The sequence below is a fragment of the Diabrotica virgifera genome, chromosome 9, assembly GCF_917563875.1.
Source record: "Diabrotica virgifera virgifera chromosome 9, PGI_DIABVI_V3a".
Lineage (NCBI taxonomy): Eukaryota > Metazoa > Arthropoda > Insecta > Coleoptera > Chrysomelidae > Diabrotica > Diabrotica virgifera.
Window position 1 is genome coordinate 4071316 of NC_065451.1, and position 26986 is coordinate 4098301.

Genomic DNA, 26986 nt, shown 5'->3' on the forward strand with positions numbered 1-26986 from the left:
TCAGTCATTTGACAACCGATTTAAAAAAACTTTATATCGCTGGATAGGTGAATGACCGTTCTTTAAATTTACAAAAAAATATACTGGGTGTTCCAATAAAAAAAAGTAAACAAAATTTTTTGCAAAAATCCGCCATATTTTTTTCGTAATTGAAAGCGACATAAAAAGCTCAATTAATTCTGACAAAATTTTTACTAAAATAAAACATTTCAATGAAAACCGCATATTTCTATTTTGAGCCGTTTAGACGTTATGAGCGGTTAAAATGGAGGAAAGTATAAGAGGACACCCGGTATTTAAAATAAACATTTTACATAAAATTTAGTTTAGAGCTCTTTTATTATGTATTTCATGTGATTATAATACAGAATAGTTTGTCAGTTGTACTCTGCAGTTAAAGAATCTAGCGTTCAATTAATATAAAATTATATCTGTTAAGTAGGTACTCAACATTATTATTAATTTAAAAGCCGAAAAAGAAGAAATGACACAAAAAAAACAATCTTAGTTCTCTTAGCCAATTTCTTAAAAAAGTTAAAGTGAAGTTGTTTTGTCAGATGATGGGTCCAATAAAACTGTAACCGAACTTTATTTACCAGGAACATTTGCAGATAGCGGGACACCGACTTAGTCGGTGCCTTGCTGCCCGGAACACATATTTTTAGGACACAAGGCCATAATCAAGTCATTAATAGGGAGAAAAGCTCTTCTAGCTACCCCTAAAATCAGGTAGTTTAACCACAAAAAGTAATACAGAGGATCTTCCATTACCCAGGGCATCCAAGGTAACATTCATTACAAAGCTTCCTTATTTGTTATGTACTTCGATGGGGAGAGGTGGTGGTACAGCTTGGGGGTCATATAGATACGGGGTCAGGTTACGCACTGTGACCGGTTTGATCTTCGGACATGTGGGTCTCATTGTTCTATTTGAACACACATAATGTTCCCGAGGCTGGATTTGTATGAGTATCTGTGTGTATGTGTGTGGGGTGGGGGGCGCCTGTGCTAGTTTTGCAGGCGGGCACCTTATACCCTAGCGCCGGCACTGATGGTAAATACGCAATAATTACTATACAAGACAACAAAATACATAAATACAAAATATCTCGTGTACACACATGATTCAGCAATTGTTTTATCTCTGTTAATAGAAGATTTAAGCTTTTATTATTGTGTAAATGTACGTTGCACTGCTTTGATTCATGGGTCATGGGTCTATGGCCTCGAGTCACGTTAATTTTATGATTTTCTTTCCAATGTTGTATATTTTTATCCTCTGTTTTAAAACATCAGCTGCAAAATATTTACGTAAAATTGTGCTTTAAATAATTTACAATGTAGTGATATCTTCAACGTTAAGATCTTATAAATTTAAGTAATCTTTTAAGTAATAATCTCATCCTCTTACAGAATCTTTTATCGATACGAATTGTTACCAATCTTATTTTACAGCTGCCAAAATTTGCTTTATACGAACATGACTTTGAAGTTCTGATAGACAAACCAACCATTATATGGCCATCTTATTCAGACTTGCCAACCTAAACAAATCTGATATTTAAATCCATACTAAGCAAATTAGGGAAAAATTTAACAATAATTTATAAAGATGGATCAAAAACGGATGAAAGTAATGGTTTTGTATTTTTTGTTTCACACAACAATTATGCAGAAAAATATCGAATTCCTGATTGTTGTTCTATTCTTACAGCCGAGGCTGCTGACAAACAGAAAGCACTAACTTGGTGTGTTCCTAATTATTGCGAGAACGTTGTAATAGGCTCAGATTCTAAGGCAGTATTACAAGCTATTTGTAGCCATCCATTAGATAATTTCCAAAACTCCATTATTCTTGATAGGTATCAAAAAATTATTACATAATCTAAAATCCACAAAAAACAGTGACTTTCTTGTTTCTTCAGGTTCCTTCCCCTATCGGAGGTTGGAAATCATCATCGCTATTTTAATTTTATTGGCCGCACAATAATTCTAATGAGCTGCAACCGAACCACTCTCTCAAATTTCTTAGCCAGGATATTTTGCGTCGTCCTGGGTTTCTCTTCCCTTTTATCTTCCCTTGCATAATTAACCTAAGTAATACGTACTTCTCGCCCCTCATTATATGACCCAGATATTGAATCTTTCTTCATTCTTTGTAACACCTCTATATTAGTTACTTTTTCAGTCCACGATATTCTGTGGATTCTCCTGTAGCACCACATCTCAAAGGAGTTTAATTTTTTGATTTCAGACTGTTTTATTGTCCACGCTTCCATGCCCTATAGTAAAGTAGAAAAAACGTAACGTAGCATTCTTGTGCGGATCTCTAGATTAAGGTTACGGTTGCAAAGTAAGTTCTTCAATTTTATGAACGTGTTTCTTGCCATTTCTATTCTAGATCTGATTTTTTTTGTTTGCTCTTTATCTTCGGATAGCCACGTTCCTAAATATTTATATGTTGTTACTCTTTCGATCTTTGTATTATTAATGATCAGGTTATCTACATTTTGTGGTTTTTTTGAGAATATCATTGATTTCGTTTTCTTGAGATTCATTTGCAGTCCGTACCTTTCACATGCATTGTATTCATGTTGTATTATGTATTGTAAATCTTCCATGTCACTTGCAAATATGACCGTATCATCCGCATATCTAATATTATTAATGCTATTTCCGTTGACCAAAATACCTTCCACAGTATCCAATAAAGCTTCTTGAAATATCACTTCACTGTAGACGTTGAATAAGAGTGGCGAAAGTATGCACCCTTGTCGAACTCCTCTAAGCATACTTACTTCCTCTGTCAGTTCTCCTTCGACTCTTACTCTTGCTTTCTGATTTTGATACAGATTCGATATAATTTGTAGATCTCTACTATCTATGTTTTTGGTCTTAAGAATACTTAAAAGCTTTTCATGTTGAACTCTGTCAAAAGCTTTTTTAAAATCTATGAAGCAAGCATATATGTCCTGATTCATATCCAAACATCGTTGTGTCAGAACATTGATTCCGAATATTGCCTAGAATAGTTCCTAGACCCTTTCTAAAACCCATCTGCGAATCACTTATTTCTTGTTCTAATTTCACGTGGATTCTGTTATGTATGATTTTAAGGAAGGTTTTCAATGTGTGGCTCATTAATTCAATTGTCCGATAGTCATTGCAATCTTTAGCATTTGTGATTTTTGGAATCGTTACAAAAGTACAGTGACTTTACTCTAGCTTAAAGGACATAGTGGAGCAGTTGGAAACGAAATAGTGGATGGAATGGCAAAAAATACATTTGAGAAATCACACACATTTTCAACTTTAAAGGCCCATTCTCTATTATCAGAAGTGTTGGCAGTTAAAGATGGTGGTCCAAATATAAAGATATTCAGAAGACATCAAGATATCATTACTTTTCTATTCATCCATTATTACATAAAATATTCCTCATTTTAACTACAATAATTATAACAAAGTACATTCCTCATGAATTTATATTCCTTATTAATCTACGAAACTCCCTTCTGTTCGTGTAATAATGAGTCCATCGGAAATGCGAACCATGCATTCTTCGATTGTCTTTTTCATAGGGAACAAACTCGAAACTTATATTTTGGTTTAATTGACCTCAACATTAGCATTCCAGTTAACACCAGCAATCTTTTATCTTATTCTGACAAATCTATATACAATATCTTAATCAAATTTATAAACGATTCTAAGATTAAAATTTTAACATCTTTAGGCATAACAAAATTCTGTGGGAAAATGATTCATTGTCTAATGACATCTCTCCCTCTACATACACACAAGTAATAATCTTATAAATTTTTCAGAATTTCTTGCAAAAGCCGTCTTCCTCAGCGTGGATCCATTCATGCGAGGTTTATCAGAAAAATTCACAATCGGAGAACCCATTTGGGGAACTCAAGTAGCCAGGTAAGCCTCATAAATAAATACTTAAGTTCTTATTATCAACTCTTTCCCAAATTGTGCTATAATACAGTCTACTGCAGTATAAAAAATGTCCGAAAATTGACAAAAGATTTGAAATACTTGTGGTATTAAAACCTGTGTGATTTTAGGATTGTTGAAAGTAAAAATGAAGAATTTCCAGTTGGAAAATTAGTTGTTCTAAGAGCAGGTTGGAGGACTTACAGCATCTCCAATGGTAAAAAAGAACCACCAACTCTTCCAGAACCCTATCTACTTCCAGACATTGGAGATCTCTCCCCTTCTGTTGCTCTAGGAGTACTTGGTATGACAGGGTAAGTAAACTTTAAAACCTTACGCAACTCAATATTTTTTTTGTTCTACTTCTTGACTGTCCTTCCAGCTCAGGGTGAGTGTTCGCCGCCTCTACTATAGTCCTTTATCTTCTACGATCTTACGCTTCCATTTCCAATTATTGTACCCCAATCCAGGATAAATCGGCTTCAACATCATCCTTTTATCGTTTTCTGGAACGGCTTACTGATTTTTTACCGTCTGGTCCCTCAAAAAAACACTGACTTTAGCATGTCCTCTCCATAGTATCTGGTTAGCTTGCATATGTCTAACGATGTTTTCAGTACCATCCAGTCACCAATTCAGCATTGCGGCACCATCTACATTCTCCTATCAATGCATCTCTTTGAGTGTCAAATATAATTCTGAGAACCATCTTTTCAAATACCAGCAACTTTTTTATTTCCCTCTGATGTAGAGTTCATCTTTCCCTTCCATATATAACACCAGGGCGAATAATTGAAAAAAAATTAGTTGGTAATATTGATTAACAGTGATTATTGAGTAGTATTTCGTTGTAATAACAATTTAATTTTTTGTTTCAACGAACTTTTAGACATTGATAAATGTATTTGGTTGTTGTCACAATGATTGAATAATAATTGTGAAAATAACTAGAGTGCATTAATCAATAACACTCAATTTATTCAGCTAATAAATTAGTTTCGTATATTTAATAAATAATTGTAATTCTGGCAGCAAAAAACTTTCTTGATTTCGTAGATGATAAGCAATTACCTTGGTTTATCGTGACAACGTACAGATTTCATTAAAACAAGGTACAAATGTTGTTAATATGGAGTAATATTTGATTATTCTCTAGATGTAAACTGATTGTTATGACAACGAATGCATTAATCAATCTACTACTGCGTTTAATATCCACAATCAATGTGTTCATGGTAACAATAAACGCAGTTGTTGTAACAATAAATCTTTTGCTTGACCATTTGAAATGTAACGGCTTTTCCTTATCGTGATACCCCGAGCTTTTCTGTGTTACCATTGTTTAAAAAATATTTCTTTGTTAAACGATGCTGTTACCTCCGCCGAAGTGCCGAATAATTTCATTTCGTTTTCAAGTGTAGTCCGTACTGGAAGGAAGTTTTCATGTGTCTATTATCGTATTATTTTTTTTCGAATCTTGAGAAAACTAACTAGTATTTTTGAAAAATTTAAACGCAGAATAAAATATTACAATATTATCGAGGATCTGAAGTCCCTGAGAACTTCTATAATGATCATTTTAATAAGTCACAAGGGTGAAAAAGATAAAATTTAGTATGATTTTTAATTTCAAATATACCATTCAAAAGAAACTTTTTGTTTATTCTAAGGGACTTTCAGCCCTCGGTAATAATGTAATCTCTTATTCTTCGTTTACATTTTTCAAAAATACTTATTATTTTTCTCAGGATTCCAAAAAAAAATGAATGCGTTTAAAAAGAATCCGATCGAAATTTTGCACCTGCGCTCTCAAAAAGGATTAAAGTGTTATACATTTTTAAAATCACTATTTCAAACGCATTTAAATGAACTGTCACATGATGTACCTACTTTCCCATTAAAAAAAATCAAAGTTGTGCCTGTCACCTGAAGAGGGATCGCGTAAAGTTCGAAACATTGATGTTATAATATACTTTGAATATTTTAAAAATCGACCTGTCTGAGCGTTTTGTTTATGTGTTAAAAATAAATAAGTTAATAGGGGGGGGGTAACCCCTTAACCTTATTCCAGAGCACTGTAAGTGAAATCATATGAGAAATCACAGAGTGTAAAGTCCATTAGGTTTAGGACAAAAAAGGGGGATTTGCAAAATTATTATTAATCAATTAATATCATACATTGAACTAATGCATTCAGTAATTATTAATATAAAATACGTTCATAGTAGGAATGAACGAAACTGATTGTATGAATGAATAGAAATTCGTGTAAGAATAACCGTATTTATTGTGGGAATGAGCGGAATTAATTGTAAGAATAAACGGAAATAATTGTAGAAATAAACGAAATTGATTAAATGCATGAAACAGTATACGTTAGGAGAAATAAGGCATTAGGAGAAATAAGTAGAAATAAGGCGGGTTCTCTTTATTCAACCTCATTGATCAATAGCGTTGATTCTATGCAACTGGACATAGAATTCAAATTCACACTATTTCAAGGATATTGAATTCAGGCTACAAAGTGCTAACTTTAATAATGGCTGTAAAGAAGAAAATTGTGCATGCTGGCGTTCGCATTGTGTGTGAATATTTAAAAAACGTACTTAAAAATAGGAAAACAAGAACATCTCTGACTCTCTTTTGCAACGGAAACACATCTTAAACGTTTTGGTTTATGATGGTTTATGTTTATACAGATCATCTGTTTCTGTACCACTTATTTTATTTGCTTTTAATATTTTATTCAGTTCAACTTTGTAGGTTGTCCGGATACTTTTAATTTTATTTTTAATATCGTCTAGAGTCAGGATTTCTATTTCCATTCCAAAATGATTAGCTTCATAGCTTTTTTCCCGCTTTATTATATTTTTATATTGTTCACTCCTAATTATCCATAGCACTCCTCTCTCTGGTATAGTTCTAGAAACTTGCAGATATGGTTGTCTCTCCATTTAAAATTTGACATTGTTCACGAAATTATAATATGTCTATGGTTTTCACAAAGAATTTAACCTCATCTTATATGCTTACTATTTAACTCCACAAAATACAAGTCAACGCAACTGAATGCTAGTTCTCACTGTCAAGCAGTGTTCTATTTGATAGAATCATTTCCATTGATCTATCAAAAGTAGGAAGGCTTTTCAGTTTTATTGAAATACCATATGATAGAACAATATCGCTGAATCGACGTTCATATAGATCTATTTTTCTTCTATAGCATAGAATCAAGGATATTGATCAATGAGATTGACTAATGAGAACCCGCCCTAACACTGTTACTGACACAGCGAATAGTCTTCGTCGGTCAATTAACGACGTTGTTGTTTCAATGAATTGTGTTCGTTGACTCAGTCAACAGTGTTCGTAATATCAATAAAGTGATATTATGGTATACATAATGAAAGTATTATATATATTAATAAATTGATGTTCATCCATTCAACAAACGTAATACATTGGATGAACTAACGAAAATAATGAATTGATGAACATCGCTTTGTTGTTCCAATAAAACCAAGAATTGGACAAATTTTAAGTATTGCTTTTGTTGTCTGAATTAACATTTTTATTAATATTACGTTCCTTTTTCGTTGAGTGTAGCATATGTATTTCGTCTTCTCTTCATTTATTCGAATATCCAGACTACCTGTTTCCTCCTCGAGTTGTGAAAACACATCTCTCATTCTTTTCTAGAATGAACGAAAGCAACTTTAACTTTTGTCTACAACAATGATCTTTTTATTTCAGAAACACAGCATACTTCTTGTTCTTGGAGCTCTGCCAACCCAAAGAAGGTGACACGGTTGTGGTTACTGCAGCAGCTGGAGCAATTGGAAGTATTGTAGGACAGATAGGGAAAATATACGGTTGCAACGTCATTGGAATAGCTGGATCTAATGAAAAAGGCGAATGGTTGGTTAAGGAACTGGGATTCGATCATTTTATTAACTATAAGGTTGATGATATCGATGCTAAATTGAAGAAAATTGCTCCGCAAGGTGTAGACTGCTTTTTCGATAGTGTAAGTAAATTCATTTATACGTCGTTTAAAAATTATTGATAGTACCTACAGTTATTATAACACAGCTTGCAGTTATTATGACACAGCTTGCAGTTATTATGACAGCTAAAAGTGTACAACTTAACGCCATAAACCAGTGATGAAGAATTTCAAAATATCATTAGTATGAAACGCCACTGGCCACTGCCTAGTTTTTAGCAATATTACTACTATTCCCAGAAATTCTTATCACTGCTTTTGAAAATGGTTTATACAGTCGAACCCGCTTATTAGAATCCCTGTTATAGGAACAGCCTGGGTTATGAAATACAAATTCGAGGTCTCTAAACGTTTACTAATTAAATACTAATTAAATAATACCGCTTATTAGAATATTTTGCGACGAATAAATTTTTGTACAATTTACTAAAAAATTAAGTTATGTTTGGTATTATGGTTTCTCGTCAAGGGTCTGTAACATCTGTATTGCTGGTTTATATATTATTAGGGTTTCATAATAAGTAGATAATAAATATTTATTAAAAATCCACAAGGAAAAAGTTTTCCTGTAGTTGGCTGTATACCATGTGATACAAAAAACAATAAATCCTATATAAAACGTATATTTAAAAAACCCTCAAAAGGGTCACATCAAAATCACATCAGTGCTTACGTGCAATGTACATGCTAACCACCAAGATATAGTTTAACAGAAATATGTGGGTCAAAGCCCAGTAAAAGTAGTCCGTCAAGGAAACATTGGTTTAAAATGCTACCTTAAGCCTGGATGTTTAAAATATTATCTAATTTGCCCTAGGTAACATCTGAGATCTAGGTATGACTTGTTACATGTTTTAAGTGAGACGGCAAGAGTCACTTGCCGTTCAAGAGTCTTGAAAATCACCATATTTCATTTTTTTCAATTTTCAGTTGCTTATAACTCGAAAACTATCAACTTAAAAAATTATAAGATACTTTTTTTGTCCAGAATGGTCCAAAAAACCTAAAAAAAATTGTCCGGACCGAAAACATTGATTTTTGCAATTTGATTAAAAAAAATTGTTAAAAAAAATTTGGACCACTTTTCACGTGGGCGACTTCGTGAACCTTATTCTGGGATGTGTCACGAATATGATTATACAAAAAAATCTCATGAATGTTTTTTTCAACAAACCCGCCGTTTTCGCCTTGTCTAATAATGTGTCTAGGAAAATACAAAGCAACTAGGAAAAACAGTGAAAACAAAAGTATACAGTGAAAAAGTTAAAGCCCATTAATAAAATTATCATAAAACAAATATGATTCAAAACAATATCTAATTCTATTGCAATCTATCAGGCTTATGGATAAATTAATTAGATATTTATATGCAACATCGCACATATTGAGAACTAACAAGGTCATATCGATTGATGTAATAGAATCTAAAAATAAAATGCAGCTACATAGTTGCTGTCTACTGCACACTTACACAAGTAAAATAAATTGTTTTATTCCTGCAAGGAAAATTTTAACTATTCGTGAGAAAATGTTTATGTAACGCTTTGATGCATGTAATTTATTGTATGTTTTTCTAAGTCGTTGATTGTGCAATCATAATCTACACATTCAGAGAATTTGATAAGTTATATACATATAGATTCTTTCTCTTAATTTAATATTTCTATCTTTGCAATAAAATGGCATTGCTTTTTTATCGATCGTACATAAGATCAATCATCGATTATGGATGTGTTTTGTATGGTTCAGCAGCTAAGTATATCTTGGAAAAAATAGACGTGTTTTAAAATACAATATTACGTATTTGCCTGGGTACTATGAAGTCAACTCCAACCAATTCGTTATATTATGTTGAAGCTCTTGAATTTCCATTGAGATATAGAAGAGAATATCTTAGTCAAAAATTTCTGATTAATATTCGTCATAGAAACCCCTCTCTATACTCCAATATTAGAAAACTTAATAATGCAGATTTAATAAATAAATATTGGATCTACAAGAACTCTCCTCCACTTTGTGAGGCTTTTAGAAATCTCTCATATTGCGATTACACCAACTCACATACATATAATAGCTCAAACTTTGAAGATTTTTATGCTTTTTGCGGTAATTAAAATAACTATTACGGTAATTAAACCAAGGTACAATGTAAATACTGCAATCAGCTTCAATATTTTAAGAAATTTATTAGAAAACTGGCCAGAATCAACAGTTATTTACACAGATTCATCAAAGCCTTCTTTTGGCACTGGATGCGCTTTTTATATCCCCTCAAAAAGTATAGAAAACATGTTTACACTGGATCATAATTTTTCAATTTTTACGGCTGAAGCCATAGAAATTTATGAAGCATTAAATTATTTTAAGAGTTTCAATGACAGCTCCGCAACAATTGCGTCTGATTCTTTGTCGGTTCTTTTAGCCATTGAGACTATGTTTTTACCCAGCAAAAACACAAATATTTACATTCTTCTAATCGAACAAATTATTTTTGAATTACACTATGAGCAAAGAACAGTTAGATTTTTGTGGATTAAAGCTCACATAGGGCTCGAGTATAATGAGCATGTAGACATATTAGCTAAGAAAGCCATTGATTCTGGTGTCAAAACAGATTATAAGTGCATTCCAGATTTATTTATCAAAATCAAGAATGATCTAAATAATCAGTGGAAACAAGAACATTATGAATATAGCCAACACTCCCACTCACAATATGCACTGATACAACCCAAAATCCCGAGAGAATTTTGGTTTAAAAATGACTCTGTCCCACGTAGATACATTGCATCTATTATCAGAATGAGATCTGGACACGCGTGTTATCCAGCCCATCTGGCAAAACTTAGAATTTTAAGTTCCAATTTATGTGAAGATTGTCAAAAAGAAGCAGATTTAAACCATATTTTCTTTGAATGTACAAAATATATACAACAAACTGATGACTTAATAAAAAATTTAATCAAACAAAATCCTTTCTCCCTATAAAATTTGTTACCTTTTGTCATTAAATAATAAAACCGTATATGACTATTTAACAGAATTTATTTCAAAAAGTAACCTTAGCTTGTGAGCACAGTTTTGTTTTACCACATTTGGTTAAAACCTTCTTTCCGTGACCCAGTCTAGTTTGTGTATTAATTTAATGTCTTGATGGGTCCCTAGACGAGAAGCGAGTAACCATGTGTATTCCTTACTGATAATCAAATAGGTATTGTGATAATTACTTTCTTTTCTTTGCTTTAGGAAGACCTTAAAAAGTTGTGACTGGCTGAATGGCAAAAGTCTGTGCCAAAAAAAATCTCTGAAATATTTTTATTTTTTGCCAAAATGAAGCACTAAGCTTAACGAATTCTATTCTAACCTTAAGATGTTTTTGCAGGTCGGAGGAAAGACAGCTGAAATAATCTACAGTCATATGAATAACAATGGAAGAGTAGCAATAAATGGCAGCATCTCCAACTACAATAAGGAAAAACCTGATTATTGTAAGTACTACTTGTTCTATTTTAAACTTTATCTACGATTATCACATTTTCTTGCCTTATGATTCTTCCTCCACCTCTGTGAGTCTATGTTCTGTCGATGACACGCGTAAAATTCTTCTATACACCCCCATTTTGACGCCATTTTTTCGGCTATCTCTGGAAATAGAAAGCTAGTTAGCGGTTCATTGATTATAATTATGTCACAGGATTTTGCTTGCGTGATGAAGAATAAGGACAAAGGTTATATAATTGCTTTACACAGTTCTTCTTCTTCTTCTTATGCAATCTACTAATGGATGTTCGCGATCACTTTTGACCATTTTCTCTATCCCTTGCAGTATGTATTAGGTCTCCTATGTTTCTTAGTCCTGTCCATTGTTTGACATTACGAAGCCATGGGATTTTCTTCCTGCCCACTTCCCTTCTTCCTTCAATTAAGGTTTGCAGAAACTGGTATCTTTCGTTTCTAATTAGGTGCCCTTTTCCTCTGTTTAATTTATTGTGCATAGCAGTTGTCGTTCTGTACCAATTCTTCTCAGGATTTCTTCATTTGTTATTCGTGCGGTCCAGTGAACTTTAAGGATTCGTCGATAAATCCACATCTCAAATGCCTCTAGCTTATTCATTGTGTTTATTTTTAAAGTCCATGCTTCCATGCCATATAGGAGCACCGACCATATATAGCATTTCGTGAATCTTATTCTTAGGTTCAGGTCAAAGTCAGAGTTCGTAAAGACGTTTCTGAATTTCATGAATGCACTTCTGGCCCTTTCTATCCGACATTTAATTTCCTTATCCGACATCCAGTCTTCACATAGCCAGGTTCCCAGGTACTTAAACTTTCCTACGCGCTCTACGTCTTGATTGTTATATGCTAGTCTTGCATTTTGATGTTTACATAATTGACGGTTGATTATAAGGAACTTCGTCTTTTTTATGTTGATGCTATGTCCCATGTTCTCGCTATGTTCTCCAATTTTATTAAGAAGGTTTTGGAGGTCTTCTATATTATCTGCTATTAAGACTCTAAGGTTTTTTCATAATCTATAAAGCACATCATTACATCTTTCCTTTGATCGTAGCAGTTCTGAACTAGCACTTGGGTTGCAACTAGTGCTTCCCTGGTACTCAGACCTTTTCTAAATCCAAATTGTGAGTAACCAATAACCTTATCGCATTTTGTGGAGATTATGTAGTGAAGAACTTTGAGGAATAATGTACACAGTTAGTGATCCTTTTTTATGGATAGAGATAAAGTTTGATTCTGTAATCCATATTGGCGCCTCCGCATTGGTAAATTTTTCGTGCGTATTGAACTCGCGTATTGAACTTGCGTCGCAAGAATATGCGTTGCAAAATTTTTACCAGTGAGGACGCGGTGCTCAAATCATTTGATCTTTGCTCAAAAATGATAACCGATGGAGCGTGTGCGTTGTGTGCGTCGAAAATTCTTGCGTCCGATTTATGCGACGAACACGTCCACACCATAGATAAGGTATATATAAGTAGAATAGATCTCCCGTGAAAAGGAAAAACCTAGTAAAGTGACTTACTAGGTTTATGCTTAGTATCAATTGTGTGAAACCCCATGAAGCTCTTTATCGACTGGTACTTAAAACTTGTAAATACTTGCATTTTTAAGAAAGTTATTTCAGATGGAAAATCCTAGCAAAATGGTAATTTCAATAAATTTGGTTGGAAAAACCTAGCATCTTGTTATTTTTTTAGAATAAACATAGCAACTTATACAGTGAACGATACATTTCTACTTATTTCAGAAGGAAAAATATAACAAAGGCTTTTACTAAATATTTCCTTTGAAAAGTGTATATATAAATATTTTTTTTAAATTGGAAGTTCCTAATAACATACCTTACCATTTTTAAGCCGAAAGACAAAAACGTCATATTTCTAAACAAAAAACTAGCAAAGTCATTTACTAGATATATCCATATTTTTTCCGGTCATTTAAACTCGGCGAATTATTTTAAAGTGTGTATGCTAGGTATTTCCAATTTAATTCCGCTTTGGCGCGAAAACGAAGGATCTTTTACTATGTTCTTCCAATGCACTTCGTTAAATTATTCAGTCTGTCGAGCCAGTCTCAACTGTGTATACCTACATATACTCGTCTGGTGGTGAATTTGTTTTAATCTAATTATATAAAGTTTTGAAAACTATGTCTAAAAGAAAAAACATTATAATGGCTTTGGCTAAGGAAAATAAAGTAGTTTGTGTTCAGGAAGTGGGTGATCTTGAAAAGCGGTGAGTATTAGTTTTTACATTACAAACAAAGTACAATTTTGTTTGTTTGATTTTCAAAAAACAAACAATCAGTAAAATGGTAGATAATTCAAAAGAAATGCTGTAACGAATGCATTCTTTTTGTTATAGGTATAGTGAACTTGCGTCCTTTGGTCAAGATTGTTTGAAATCGATACAAGATACTGTGAAAGACGATTATTTGGTTGATAACCTGATGATGGACGGCTTACAAAATCAAAAGTAGGTTTCTAGATTTATTTATACGGACTTCTGATTATAAAATTAACATATTCTGAATAAATCAACATTTCTTGAAACAAAAAATAATATGAACCGACTTATTTATTACTGTAAAAGGTGATAGGTTACAACAAATTAATTTAGTTGATATTTAGAAAATTCGCATGTCAGCTGATTGTTAATAAATATTTAGGTTACCATTACTTATGTAACAAAAATCGTTATATTTGTGTGCAGTGGATATTCAATTACCAAAACATTTTTCTATTGACTATGTTTCGTGGAAATTATTTTAATTATCTTGCTCATATTCGTATACTAAAAAGTATTTCTTAAACACATTGTGTATTTATAGCAAATGTAGCAATTTTTAATTCTAAACTTCAGAAGTTAAAATATGTGTATTATCATTATTTTTAGAGTAATTTATAAACAAAAATCAAATAAACTAAGCATAACAGTTTATTCAGAAGAGCCTTCGAACTCAAAAGCTTTTGGTTTGGAGTATTATTACAATGATAATAATAATATGGACGTTTGTCGCTAGCATTTTTGATTTTTATTTTTTTATTTTTAGTGATAATGATAACCCCTCTACTAATGAAAACCATTTTTATGATATTCAACCAATATGTTTAGTAAGAGATATTAGGAAGGAAGAAAACACAAAAGTTTATACCGAATTAAAACCGCTACCATTAATTGATGGAACAAAGGATGGTAGTCAAAATGATACGGATGTTAATAATGAATGTCACAAAGAAAAATCGGTTGATGTTATAGACGTTTGTCAGCATAATAAAGGTTACTAAATAAAATATTAATTATTATAAACAATTAGACCAAACTTATACTTTTTAGATGACACAGTTGACGATGACTCAGATTTAGACCCTAGTTATGACCCACAAGAATCTGAAGAAATAAGTTATGAGACAAAGAAAAAAAGGAGAATAGCAAAATTTTTTCAAACTGAAAATGAAAAAAGTGTAGTTGGCACTGTTATGGAAAATGAAGGTTTAGTAGATAAACAATTGAAAGATATAAACCAGGAAACTCTGCCAGGTAAAAATGCTTTGTATTTTGTGTTTCACATGAATTAACTAATATCTACGTTTTTTATAGAAGCACAAATCAGTGATAAAACCGATGAAGGATACGAGAAAAACAGAAAAAAAAGAGCAAGAACAGCGAAAGAGCAAATTGAGAGGCATCTAGAAAAATATCAGTTATTAGAACCATGTAATTGTAAAAAAAAATGTAGAGAATTTTTATCAGAAGAAAGAAGACAAAATATTTGCCAGTCATTTTGGAAAATGAGTTTTGGCGAGAGAAGTCAATATTTTAATGCCAGTATAAAGATTGGGGGTATTAAGAGAAGAAAAGTAGATAGTGAAAATAAACGTCAACACGTCCTTACATACTCGTTGCTCAAGGATGATGGTATTGAAATGAATGTGTGTAAGCAAATGTATTTACATACACATGGAATGAAAACTGATGGTATGATAACGGACTTCAAAAACAGATATAAACAATCTATGGGGTTAGAACTGGTTAAGGATAAACGAGGCTCGTCTGTTCCATCTAACAAGAAGGATCCCATTCTAATAAGAAACCATATTGAATCTTATAATCCGCAAATATCACACTATAAATTGCAACATGCTCCCAATAGAAGATATTTATCTCAAGAGCTATCTATTACTGATATGTGGAAACATTTTTGTGAAACTCATGAAAAAATATCTTATGACAGATATAGAACTGAATTTAATTCACTTAACATTGGATTTGATCAACCAAATCAAGATGAGTGTGACATTTGCGTACATCAAAAAGAGCACAAAAAAATATGTACAATTCCAGAGACTTGTGATCAATGTAATACGTTTAATGATCACCATATGGCATATATTGCTGCCAGAAAAGCGTATGATAATGACAGACAGCACGACTATCCAGACTCATTTAAAGTTTATTGCGCGGATATGCAAAAAGTGTTACTACTTCCAAAGTTATCTTTAAAAAAATCTGTCTTTGTTAGTAAATTAGTTGTGTTCAATGAAACTTTTGCTTCGTTAACAAAAGATGAAGAAAATATTTGCGTTTTGTGGCATGAAGCTATAAGTGGTCGCTCGGCGGAAGATGTGGCATCAGCATATTGCGGGCTTATTCAAAGATCCTCAGTTAACGTAGAGCACTACGAATTTTGGTGTGACAACTGCAGTGCCCAAAATAAAAACTGGAAATTATTTACGTCATTTGTGGTAATTGTCAATTCTAACTGGGGTCCAAACAGTATTACTTTAAAATACTTTGAAGCTGGGCACTCTTTTATGAGAGCCGACAGTGTCCACGGAAACATTGGCAAGCTATGGAAAAAGAGATCCAACATTTATGAAATGAACGACTTAAATGAGCTAATATTAAAAGCCTCTAGAAAAAATAAAACCTTACTAATGAAACATGATGATTTTTATCGCTTTAAAGACGGTGTAAAACAAAGAACAAAAAAAGATGAAAATTTCCCAAAACTTAACGTGATTAAAGTAGTACAATTTAGAAAAGGGTCAAGACAAATGTTTTATAAGAAAAGTCATACTGAAAACGAATTTATTAATTTTGACTTTTTAAAACCTAAATTTAATCTGGAAATGCCTGAGAGCAAAACTGAAGATAGGGGTGTAAATGTTCAAAAAAAACAAAAAATAATTACAGAGCTTCTTCCTGCAATGCTAAGCCAAAAAAGATTCTTTTGGGAGAAACTACCTGTTTCTGAAACATCAAATGATTTACTAAATAATCGAGTTTAGTTTTTATTATTTTTGTTTGTTTTATGTAATTAAATGTTGAATTCAAAAACTTTTTGTAATTTTTCTAATAAAATATATGTAAAAATTATAACTTTACCTACTTTTTATTTTTAAAAACCAAAATGTACCTAACTACTTGATTTTACATAGTTTTAAAGCAATCATAAAGTATCATATTAGCAAGTGTAATATAGTACCTACTAGTTTTTTCCTTGGCAAAAATAGTATGAATTAGGAACTAAGTAAGCATACTAGCTTTTTCCGCAGCAAAATCAATATTTCTTTGCATTTCAAAAATAGTAAGTGACATAGAATTAAAAAAACTGCAAATATTTGGAAAAAACTAAGTTACAGTTACAGGGACATACACTTGAAATCCACTGAACGAAAAAAAAAACAAAAAATAATATAATTCTATTAAACGGCGATATACTTTTCTTTCTTTTCGTTTCCTGAAAAGTTATCAAAACTCAGTTACTAGGTTTTTCCTTTTCACGGGAGAGATAGGCAACTCTTTAATACGTAAAATTGCAATGTATACAGCGCCCTCTGTCCGGTTTAGTCATGAACTAAATGGACAATGGCGGGAATTTTAAACGTTCAAATAAGCTTTGTTGCTAATTATTGTAGTAAAACAAGATTCTATAACATAATGCAAATTATAAAAATAATCGACAATTGTTTCTTACATTAGCGATTATTTTTTGTAATTTGCATTACATTATGGAGTATTTTACTGCAATTATAAATATAGTTCATACTATAGGAAAGGTAGAAAAACAAAATTCAAAATTAAAATATTTATTTAAAAAATGAACGGCACAATTTACAGGAAAGTACCAAAATTAAAGCTTATAATAAAATTAAAATATTTCCAGTATCTTTTTGTAACATTGCCGAGTTTATAAACACATCAATCCTGACATTAAGGCAGCGCCGAAATTAACACAAAATTTTTAAATTACATGGATGCAAAGTAAACCAAAAGAATATTCCTAACTTCTCAGTCCTGTTTGGTACACAGCATTTAAACACCATTGATTCAAAAATTTGCACACAAACTGAATATTTTACTTTATAGTAAGAGAACAAAAGTCTTTGTTATATATAGCTAATCTATAAGTAAAAAGTAAAAAACAATTTAATAAAATAAATCCAAACACGTATGTAAACAAACAATGATGTCATCAGATGCCACTGACAAGACAAAATAAAATGACATTTCTTCACAGCGTTGCCACATTTTATTTAGAAAATCTACTGTAAGTCTGTAAGTTTAGCTAAAATCTACTAAATCAAAAACTAAAATATACTATAAAACTTTATTAACGTATTTGTATATAATTTAGGACTTTTTATAATAAAAACAACAGCTGACTAACTAGAAATTAATATAATATGAATATTTGTAAAAAAAACCAAACTTTTTTAGATTTTAATTGGGAAAAAACTATAATTAATTTTTATCAGTTTCATATTTATTATTTGTATATAATATTTTGTCATCCACTGATTTCTGCATGTCGGGATCAAATTCTTCACACAATTCTTTCGCATTTTACATTGGAAACACGTAAACACAACATTTTTTGTTTTGCAAAGTTACATATGCTTAGATATTTAAGTTTTCCATCGTTAGCTTCTAATAGGCTCCCCGAATGCCATAACTCTTCAATAACACCTGATATACTGCTTGCACTGCTACTTGAAATCTGCAAGTTTGTTGAAACTGCACCAGAATCCAGTTTCATTTCTCTGTAAAGGCCGCGTCCCACCATCAAATAATTTGATCAAACTGGTTTGAGCAAACTGAAAGTGACAGTTAGTGACGTCATATCCTGAGTGTTCATTGTGGAGAATAATGAAAAATTTTAATTTTAAATAAAGTACAAACAAGTTAGACAACTCAATTCAAAAAATTTGATCAAACTGGACTGATAGTGAGAGCACAGATTTTTAGAATTTCAAAAAAACTGCAATTGTGACGTCACTTTGACGTTCCTCCGGAGTTTGCTCAAACTGTTTGATCAAATTATTTGATGGTGAGACGCGCCCTTTAAATTCATCATCTACGTCCTGAATCTTATTTTCGGTAATGACATTGGGAAATTGTAACAAAATGTCTAAAAACTAATTTAGAAATGGGGTAAATACTATAAAAAGCAAATTTTATTTCAGTCATAACAAACTGTTGAAATATACCAAAAATTTACTAAAAAATATTGCCTATAACTAGAATTTTTTAAACAATATCAAAAATCTACCAAAAAAGTAGAAATCTACTAAATGTGGCAACGCTGTTGCAGTTTCTGCAGATGCGATGACATGCGCATTTGCAAAAGTCTTTAGTGGCGCCACCTTTCCAGTTTAGTCAAGAATTAAAGAGAATGATCCGTAATTGCCATTAAGGATAACAGTGCATGGTCCACACTAGCACAATTTACTTCGAGCACGCAAATATGTGCGACGAACAGCTGGTACGCACAAAAATTTACCAATGCGGACGCGGCATATATTATGATGTTGCACATATCCAGTATTACACCTATGCCAATCTTGTCCTTTACTTTTAGGGTCTCCGCTGGTATGCCATTTATCCTGGTTCTTTTTACCTTTTTAGTTGGTTGACAACCTCTTTAGTTGGTTGATAGCCTTCTCTACTTCTGTTCGTAAAATTATGTCTCTGGGTTCCGTGTGTTCTGTGACTGATGCATCTTTTGAAGTACCATCGTATAATATTTCTAGGCTAGTGGTATATATTATGTAGTTGTAACCAGTGGCGTAACAAAGTTCGTCGGGGCCACCCCGCAGAATTGGAAATGGGACCCCTTTAAACAATTAATAAATACGACGCGACGTGTGTAACAAACTTATTTGTGTTAGCGTAATAGTGCACTGTTCATAACAACTTACATTTCTCATCTTTATTGGTATAGGTATAATTATAAAATAAAATAGAAAAAAAATAATAAAAGATTATATTATTACATAGTAGGTACAATTCTATAAAATGAACAAATTTCTTCGTGCACTACTATCATCGAATATATCTACAATTTTATTAATATATCTATCTGATGGACAACTTCATTTTCAATACTTATAAGCGCTAGAGAAGATAACCGTGCTTCTGACATTGTACTCTAGCAAGATATGACTTTATTGGAATGTCAAAAAATATTAATTTTGGTCATTAGTAAAGTACCTTTATATTTTACAATATTGAAAAATTAAAAAAAAAAAGTTGTGCGCAATTAAAAACTATGTTTACATATGCAATTATATCATTCCAGTTGAAATATTGTAACATATCAAGGTAATTTACTGTTGAGCGAAATTCTTGTTTTTCGACATACCTCGTATAAAATTGATAAAGTGTGATGAATTATGATTTAATTTTAGTTTTGAGACAATGCAAAGCTTTTTATATAACGTTTTTTCGTAAAATTAATAATAAAATAGTTATAATTTGTAATAAAATGATAACGGGTATCCGTAATTTGAGAAAAATTTGCAAAAATTATTATATTAATTAGGAGGATGTAATTGCATATTAAAATTAAAATCATTATTGTAAAATATAAAGGTGCTTTGGCCTTGAGTTAAATTCATATTTTTGACATACCTCGTATAAGATTGATAAAATTTGATATCTGATGGTTGTATCTTGTAAAGGATTTAAGACTTTGTCTTAGATTTAACACCATTCAGAGCATTTCATGAAGAATAACTTTTTGTTGTAAAATTGATAATAAAATAGTTTCCCATACGGTTCGAAGTCACGCAGACATACTGTATAAGTGCCCAAAAAAAGTTTTTGGAATTTTTAAATTATAATGTCATATTCGGATTCAGCATAATCAAAAAGAAAATAGAAACATTTTTGATGAAAGTAAAATAATGAGTTCACCGATATATTTAAAATTATTCATACAAAAAACTGTTTTATTGTTTAAACAACTAATAAAAAATTAGAGGCTAAATCTGAGTAAAACTTTTTACTTTAACGTAAAATATATAAACTATCAAAAAATGTTTTAGAAAAATATAAACTTGTTTGATTTTTTCCGAAACAATGCTTCGATCTACATTGACTCCCCTAAAGTGTAAGTGTTATAAATTCCTTATCTTATCATTTATCTGTTGAGAGATTGTCCGATGATAACACAAGAAAAGTCGTCAATAAATTGATAAATAAATGCATACCAAACCGATGCAACTATAACCGTAAAACAACACAAATAACACAAAATGAAAACAACCAAACAAATTAAGGATATATGAAACCATGAAACTATACTACCGATAATTGTATCGAAATACTAAACGTAAATGTAAAGAGGAAACCCATTTCTAGATTTAAGAAATATTACTCTAAAATTCCCAAAATTGCAATTCTCAAATCTTTCAATAAGTCACGCACAAAGCATTATGGTTTATTGCCGTCACCATACAAGTTTCGGGAGACCGGAAGGGATCTAGGGAAGTTTCTAGAGATCAGATGATTTATTTGCCGAATTTGCCTATTTATTTAGAAATTTACATTCTTAAATTGAAACACGCAACATAAAATAATATAACAATAACATATTTTTACATAATATCAGACGACAAGATGGGGCCCCTGATCGATGGGGCCCCCATCGAAAGATTCATGCTGCAAGGGCCTTTGTTACGCCCCTGGTTGTAACTCAGTCTTGAGGTAGTGTCCCAGTTTCATGTACACAATTAAAGAAGCGTGTCAGATATTTGATCGCGATAAGTCATAAGTTTTTGAAGTGCTCAGCCACCGGCGGTGGCATCTTCACCGGGTTCTGTACTGTTGTTGCAGTTGTGGTCTCTGAGGGGAGAATGGTAAGGTCATTGTCTATACCAAATTACGGCCTTTGTTCTAGTCTGTCATCCCCAAATTATTCCGTAAGGTATTTTTCCCATCTTTATTTTTGTTTATCAGCATTTATCAATTCTATTTACTATTCTTTATCTATATGCTTTGTTTGTGTGGTTGTTTATTTTCTACTTTTTATATGTATGTATTACCGCAGATTATCAGAACAATGTTATAATAATCTGTGGTATTACTGTTTATACCATCACTATATGAACATTAATATTATTTTCTTTTGCAGCTCTCTCCTCGTCAGTTCAAAAAGCAATACAAGAGAAAAACTTGTCAGCCAAAACCCTGGGAGTCTATTGTCGATCAAAGGACTGGATGACGGGAATAAACCAACTGCACACGTGGGTAAACGAAGGAAAAATCAAGTATAGAGAAACCATAGTCGATGGTATCGAAAACATGTTCGACCTCTTTGTCGATATGTTGACGGGGAAAACAACCGGAAAAGCTGTCATTAGAGCTTAGACAAATTAACTATACTCGTACCAGCCATCTAAGAGACTCAGACAATAATATTCAGCTCAACGATATGCTACTGCTCGAGGTGTGAAATTATATAAACAAGGGATCATTTCGTAAAACATGTAGGCTCTTGTTTATGGAATTTCATACCTCTATCAATAGCACACCTCTGAGCTGAATATTTATGAGTCCCTTACAAATCTGGTACTATTTTGCACAAAGTGATCGTCATAAGACGACGAATATTTTTTAATTAACTTATTGTTAATGATATTAGATATATATGCTTATGGCAGTTTATTTATTGTATTTATGATAAGTTTAAGTACATAATAAAACAAAGCATTTTTATGCTCATTAACCAGTTTAAAAAGTGATATAACCGTTAATGATACAAACTTTATATAAAAAAGTATTGTGCTGCTTTTGTATCTTATCAGTATTATTGTAGGAATAATTAAAGTAAATTAAATATTTCTTAATTGACAAACAAAACTTATTTAATTAATAAAATAAAAGAATTGTTACTATTTATTTAGTTCGGTTTTTTTTTTCAACCTTATATCAACTGTCAACATGTCTATTGATATTTTTTGGCAGAAATAATGGGTAAAAAAGAAATCGAAAAAATGTCGACACTAAACAGATACATAAAGAAACATTGGATGACGAAGGAAATTATAGATTTAATGGAAAGAAAGTCGTCAGCATAAAAACAAAGATAATCAGATGTATAAAAACGTGGACAGTGGCGGTCCGACGATCCCCGACGAAAATAAATCAATTGAATAACCCTAAAAAAGAAAAACCGACAGCCATCAAACAAAAAAAAATAGACCCAGGCAAAAAATAATCCCATATAATCTAGAGGTGTGAAGACTAAGTGACCTTGCATCAGAAAAAAGTAATTGAATATCCATGCCCCCCTTAAAAAATTTCTGGATCCGCCACTGAACGTGGATAAACAAATAATACAACACAAAATTAACTAAGCGAAAGAAGAATAGTTAAAATAACAATGCGCAGAAATAGAAGACTACCAGAAAAGAAGGATCATGAAGGATAACATGGATCATGAAGGTTAACATGATGAACAAATTAGAAGCCTTCGAGATGTGGTCATATCGTAGAATGCTCAGAATATCTTGGGTTCAGGTTCAACGTATTTCAAATAGTCTTAAACAGAGTAGGTCAAGGCGAAGGTGACTTAATCAAGATGATAAAAAAGAGAAAACTTGAATATCTCGGGCATATAATGAGAGGTAGCAGATATAGGATGCTGCAGTTAATACTCAACGAAAAGATCGACGGAAAAAGCGGAATTGGTCGGAAGAAATATTCATGGCTCCGAAACTTTCGTCAATGGACTGGCTTATCAGCAGATGCATTGTTACATGCCGCCCAAGATCGAGAACGATATCGACAAACTGCCATGGAAGCTACCCACGCTTAAAATTTTGGCACGGTACTTAAAGAAGAAGAAGACCAGAAAATATATGAAAGTATTACTTAACTTACTTACTTAAGGTGATACAGTAGCGATCAACAGGTAGCAAAAACGCGTTCCAAGATTGTGGCTGTAATTTTGTATATTTTTTAGAGATATTTGGCACACGTATTCATAATATAATAAAGAATGGCGGTACAGAGCCCAATTTGAAAAATATATTAATATGTGGAAATTACTCTGTAATTAAATACAATATTAAAAAACGAGCCTGTACCGCCATTAAGAAGAACAAAAAAATACACTTTCTTCAAATAAACTTTTTTATCCGATGCCTAGATTTTGTGTCATTTTGGAACTACTAAAATTTTTTATTTCATTAGTAGTTTCAAAATGACACAAAATCTAGGCATCGGATAAAAAAGTTTATTTGAAGAAAGTGTACTTTTTTGTTCTTCTTAATGGCGGTACAGGCTCGTCTTTTAATATTGTATTTAATTACAGAGTAGTTTCCACATATTAATATATTTTTCAAATTGGGCTCTATACCGCCACTCTTTATTATATTACGAATACGTGTGCCAAATATCTCGAAAAAATATTCAAAATTACAGCCGCAATCTTGGAACGCGTTTTCGCTACCTGTTGATCGCTACTGTTTCCTCTTAATCCAGAACTCGTCTACCTTTCGGTGTGAGTTATTACGGAGTTGGGTTCTCCGTCGTTTCCTTCCACATTTCCTTCCATTTCCTTCTATCCATGGCCAATGCTTTTGTTTCCTCCCATTTTATTCCTCTTTTGTCGGCAGCTTCCCCCACTTCTTCTGTCCACATCTTTCTTGGTCTTACTCTCTTCTTTCTTCCCATATCTTTCGCTTCATATATCTGTCTTACTATTTTTTCTTCTCCTCTTCTCATGTACGGGGTGTCCCAATAAGAATAACTCTCGGCCATATCTCAGGAACCGTTTATAGTAGAGTTTTGAGAAAAAATATTTATAACAAAAGTTGCCTCGAGAAAAGCCTGGAAATTATTTTCATAATTGTAGGTCCACCGCTAGAGGGCGTAATTGACTATCAAAAATTAAAAAATCAAAATTTTACAAAATTTACCTAATGAAAGGGCACTGGAAATCCAATCATCATATTCTTCATAAAATTCTGCGCATATTTGATTTCACAAGTTTAAGTCTACCTTTGCAAATAAGAGGTGGGAGTGAGTGGGAATCTTCTTATGAAAAAATGGCTGTAAGTCCGGTTCTGCTAAATCGAATTTTGCATACTTGGTCTTGTTTAAAACAGCTCTTTTTCGTCAATGTAAGTCTTATTGTCGAAATAGCCTAATAAGTAATATGCTAGCTAGTAGGCGTTATTTAATTATTTTCGGAAATCTAGTTTTCTTTGGAGAACATTAATAGTCTGGGCTTATTATCGGAGAATAGGCCATTTTTGGGAAAAGATATTTACCAGCAATTTTATTGCTGAAATCGAATCTTATGATTCTATATATTAATAATATAGGTACGCAAAGTCCTCAGATAGTGTGCTACTTTTTTTATAAACAAAATGGCGCCCGAAAATCGTGTTTTTTCAATTATTGCTCTAGAACTCCGAAGATTTTAACTTTACAACAAAAACACTCAAATAAAAATTCACCGTGATTAAATTCTGCATACAGAAGTGTTTTTCCCGATCTGCTCCGACGAAAATTTTCCTCGGAAAATGCGGGTTTTCCCAACAAAATCTTTAATTTTCAAATAAAGTTTTAGATAAGTAATTATTTACCAATAATTAAATAATTTGGTGACTTAAAAGCCTTCTTGGTTTAGATTATAGTTCCAGAAGCTGGTGAAAATTAAACGAATATTTTAGCAACAATTCAATTGTTAATTAATAATTTACGGTCGCAATAATAACCAAAATAATTATGATACACTGATCAAACTTTGAAATCTTATAAAGATGAAATACCTATTTAATATTTTGTCGACAAAATATAAATTTTTTATTTTTTTGCATAATCTTTAAATGTTTAAACGAAAATAGTTATAAACAAATTAACGTTTCTCAGAAAGTTTTTATTATATTATAATTTTAAAAAATAGCTAAAATGTGCATTTAAAATATTTTGAAAATAAATGCTTTAAAACTTTTTTGCAACCATCTGCAAAAAAGTTATGAAACAGCAAAATAAACATACGATTACTACGGTGTTAGTAATTTTTTTAATTCTTTCAAAGCGTGGAAGTGAGCTTAAAGTACAAGCTAATTATTTATAAAACAATATCGATTATCAGCTTAATGGTTATATTTTAATTAAAGATTATAAATATATTTTTTTGTAATTTACACGCGCGAAAGTAGAATAATACAGTACCGTAGCTACCCGCCCACATACATAACTCGCGCGAGTTTAAGCGAGTCAGTCGCTTCGAGTGAACATTTTATCTCCGGCTCTGTATCAAGCCTACTTTCGCGCTAAAAATTACAAAAAAAGTATTTTTAATCTTTGATTAAAATATAACCATTGCACTAATTTTTGAGATTATTTGTGAGTAATTAGATTGTACCATAGACTCACTTTTAACCTTTGAAACAATTAAAACAAATTATAAACAATGGAGCTATCGTATATTTATTTTGCTGTTTCCTAACTTCTTTGCAAATGGTTGGAAAATTTTTCTAAAGCATTCATTTTCAAGACCTATGAAATACGCATTTTAAGTATTTTTTAAAATTAGAATATAATAAACAATTTCTAAGAAATGTTAATTTGTTTATAACAATTTTTTTTAAACATTTAAAGATTATGCAAAAAAATGAAAAAATTATATTTTGTCGACAAAATATTAAATAGGCATCACACCTTTATAATCTTTCTAAGTTTGATCAATGTCTCATAATTATTTTGGTTGTTATTGCGACTGTAAATTGTTAATTAACAATTGAATTGTTGCTAAAATATTCGTTTCATTTTAACCGGCTTCTGAACTTATAATCTATACCAAGAAAGCTTCTATTTCACCAAGCTATATAATTATATAATTACTGGCCCAAAAAATTTATTTGAAAATTCGAGATTTTGTTGGGAAAACCCACGTTTTCCGAGGAAAATTTTCGTCGGAGCAAATCGGGAAAAACATGCCTCTATGTAGAATTAAATTGGGGTGAATTTTTATTTGAGTATTTTTGGTGTAAAATTAAAATCTTCGGAGTTATAGAGCAATAATTGAAAAAAATACGATTTGACGGCGCCATTTTGTTTATAAAAAAAGTAGCACACTATCTGTGGACTTTGCATACCTATATTAATAATATATAGGATCTTATAATTCGATTAAACCAATAAAATTGCTGGTAAATAACCTTTCTTTGTACTTTACTAATTAGACCAATGTATATTATAACTATTTTTTTTT

At 31.7% G+C, this 26986-nt stretch overlaps 1 protein-coding gene across 1 annotated transcript in view; it reads left to right on the top strand.

Annotated features, from left to right (window-relative positions):
• LOC114326785 (prostaglandin reductase 1) overlaps positions 1-22656 on the top strand; it is a 35660-nt gene extending 13004 nt beyond the window's left edge. Inside the window, exons 2-6 of the mRNA XM_028275221.2 lie at positions 3828-3930; positions 4077-4259; positions 7699-7972; positions 11334-11439; positions 21890-22656. Coding sequence (XP_028131022.1) covers positions 3828-3930; positions 4077-4259; positions 7699-7972; positions 11334-11439; positions 21890-22125 — 902 coding nt within the window. The 3' untranslated portion in view covers positions 22126-22656. The remainder of the gene's footprint in view (positions 1-3827; positions 3931-4076; positions 4260-7698; positions 7973-11333; positions 11440-21889) is intronic.
• The last annotated feature ends 4330 nt before the right edge of the window (positions 22657-26986 follow it).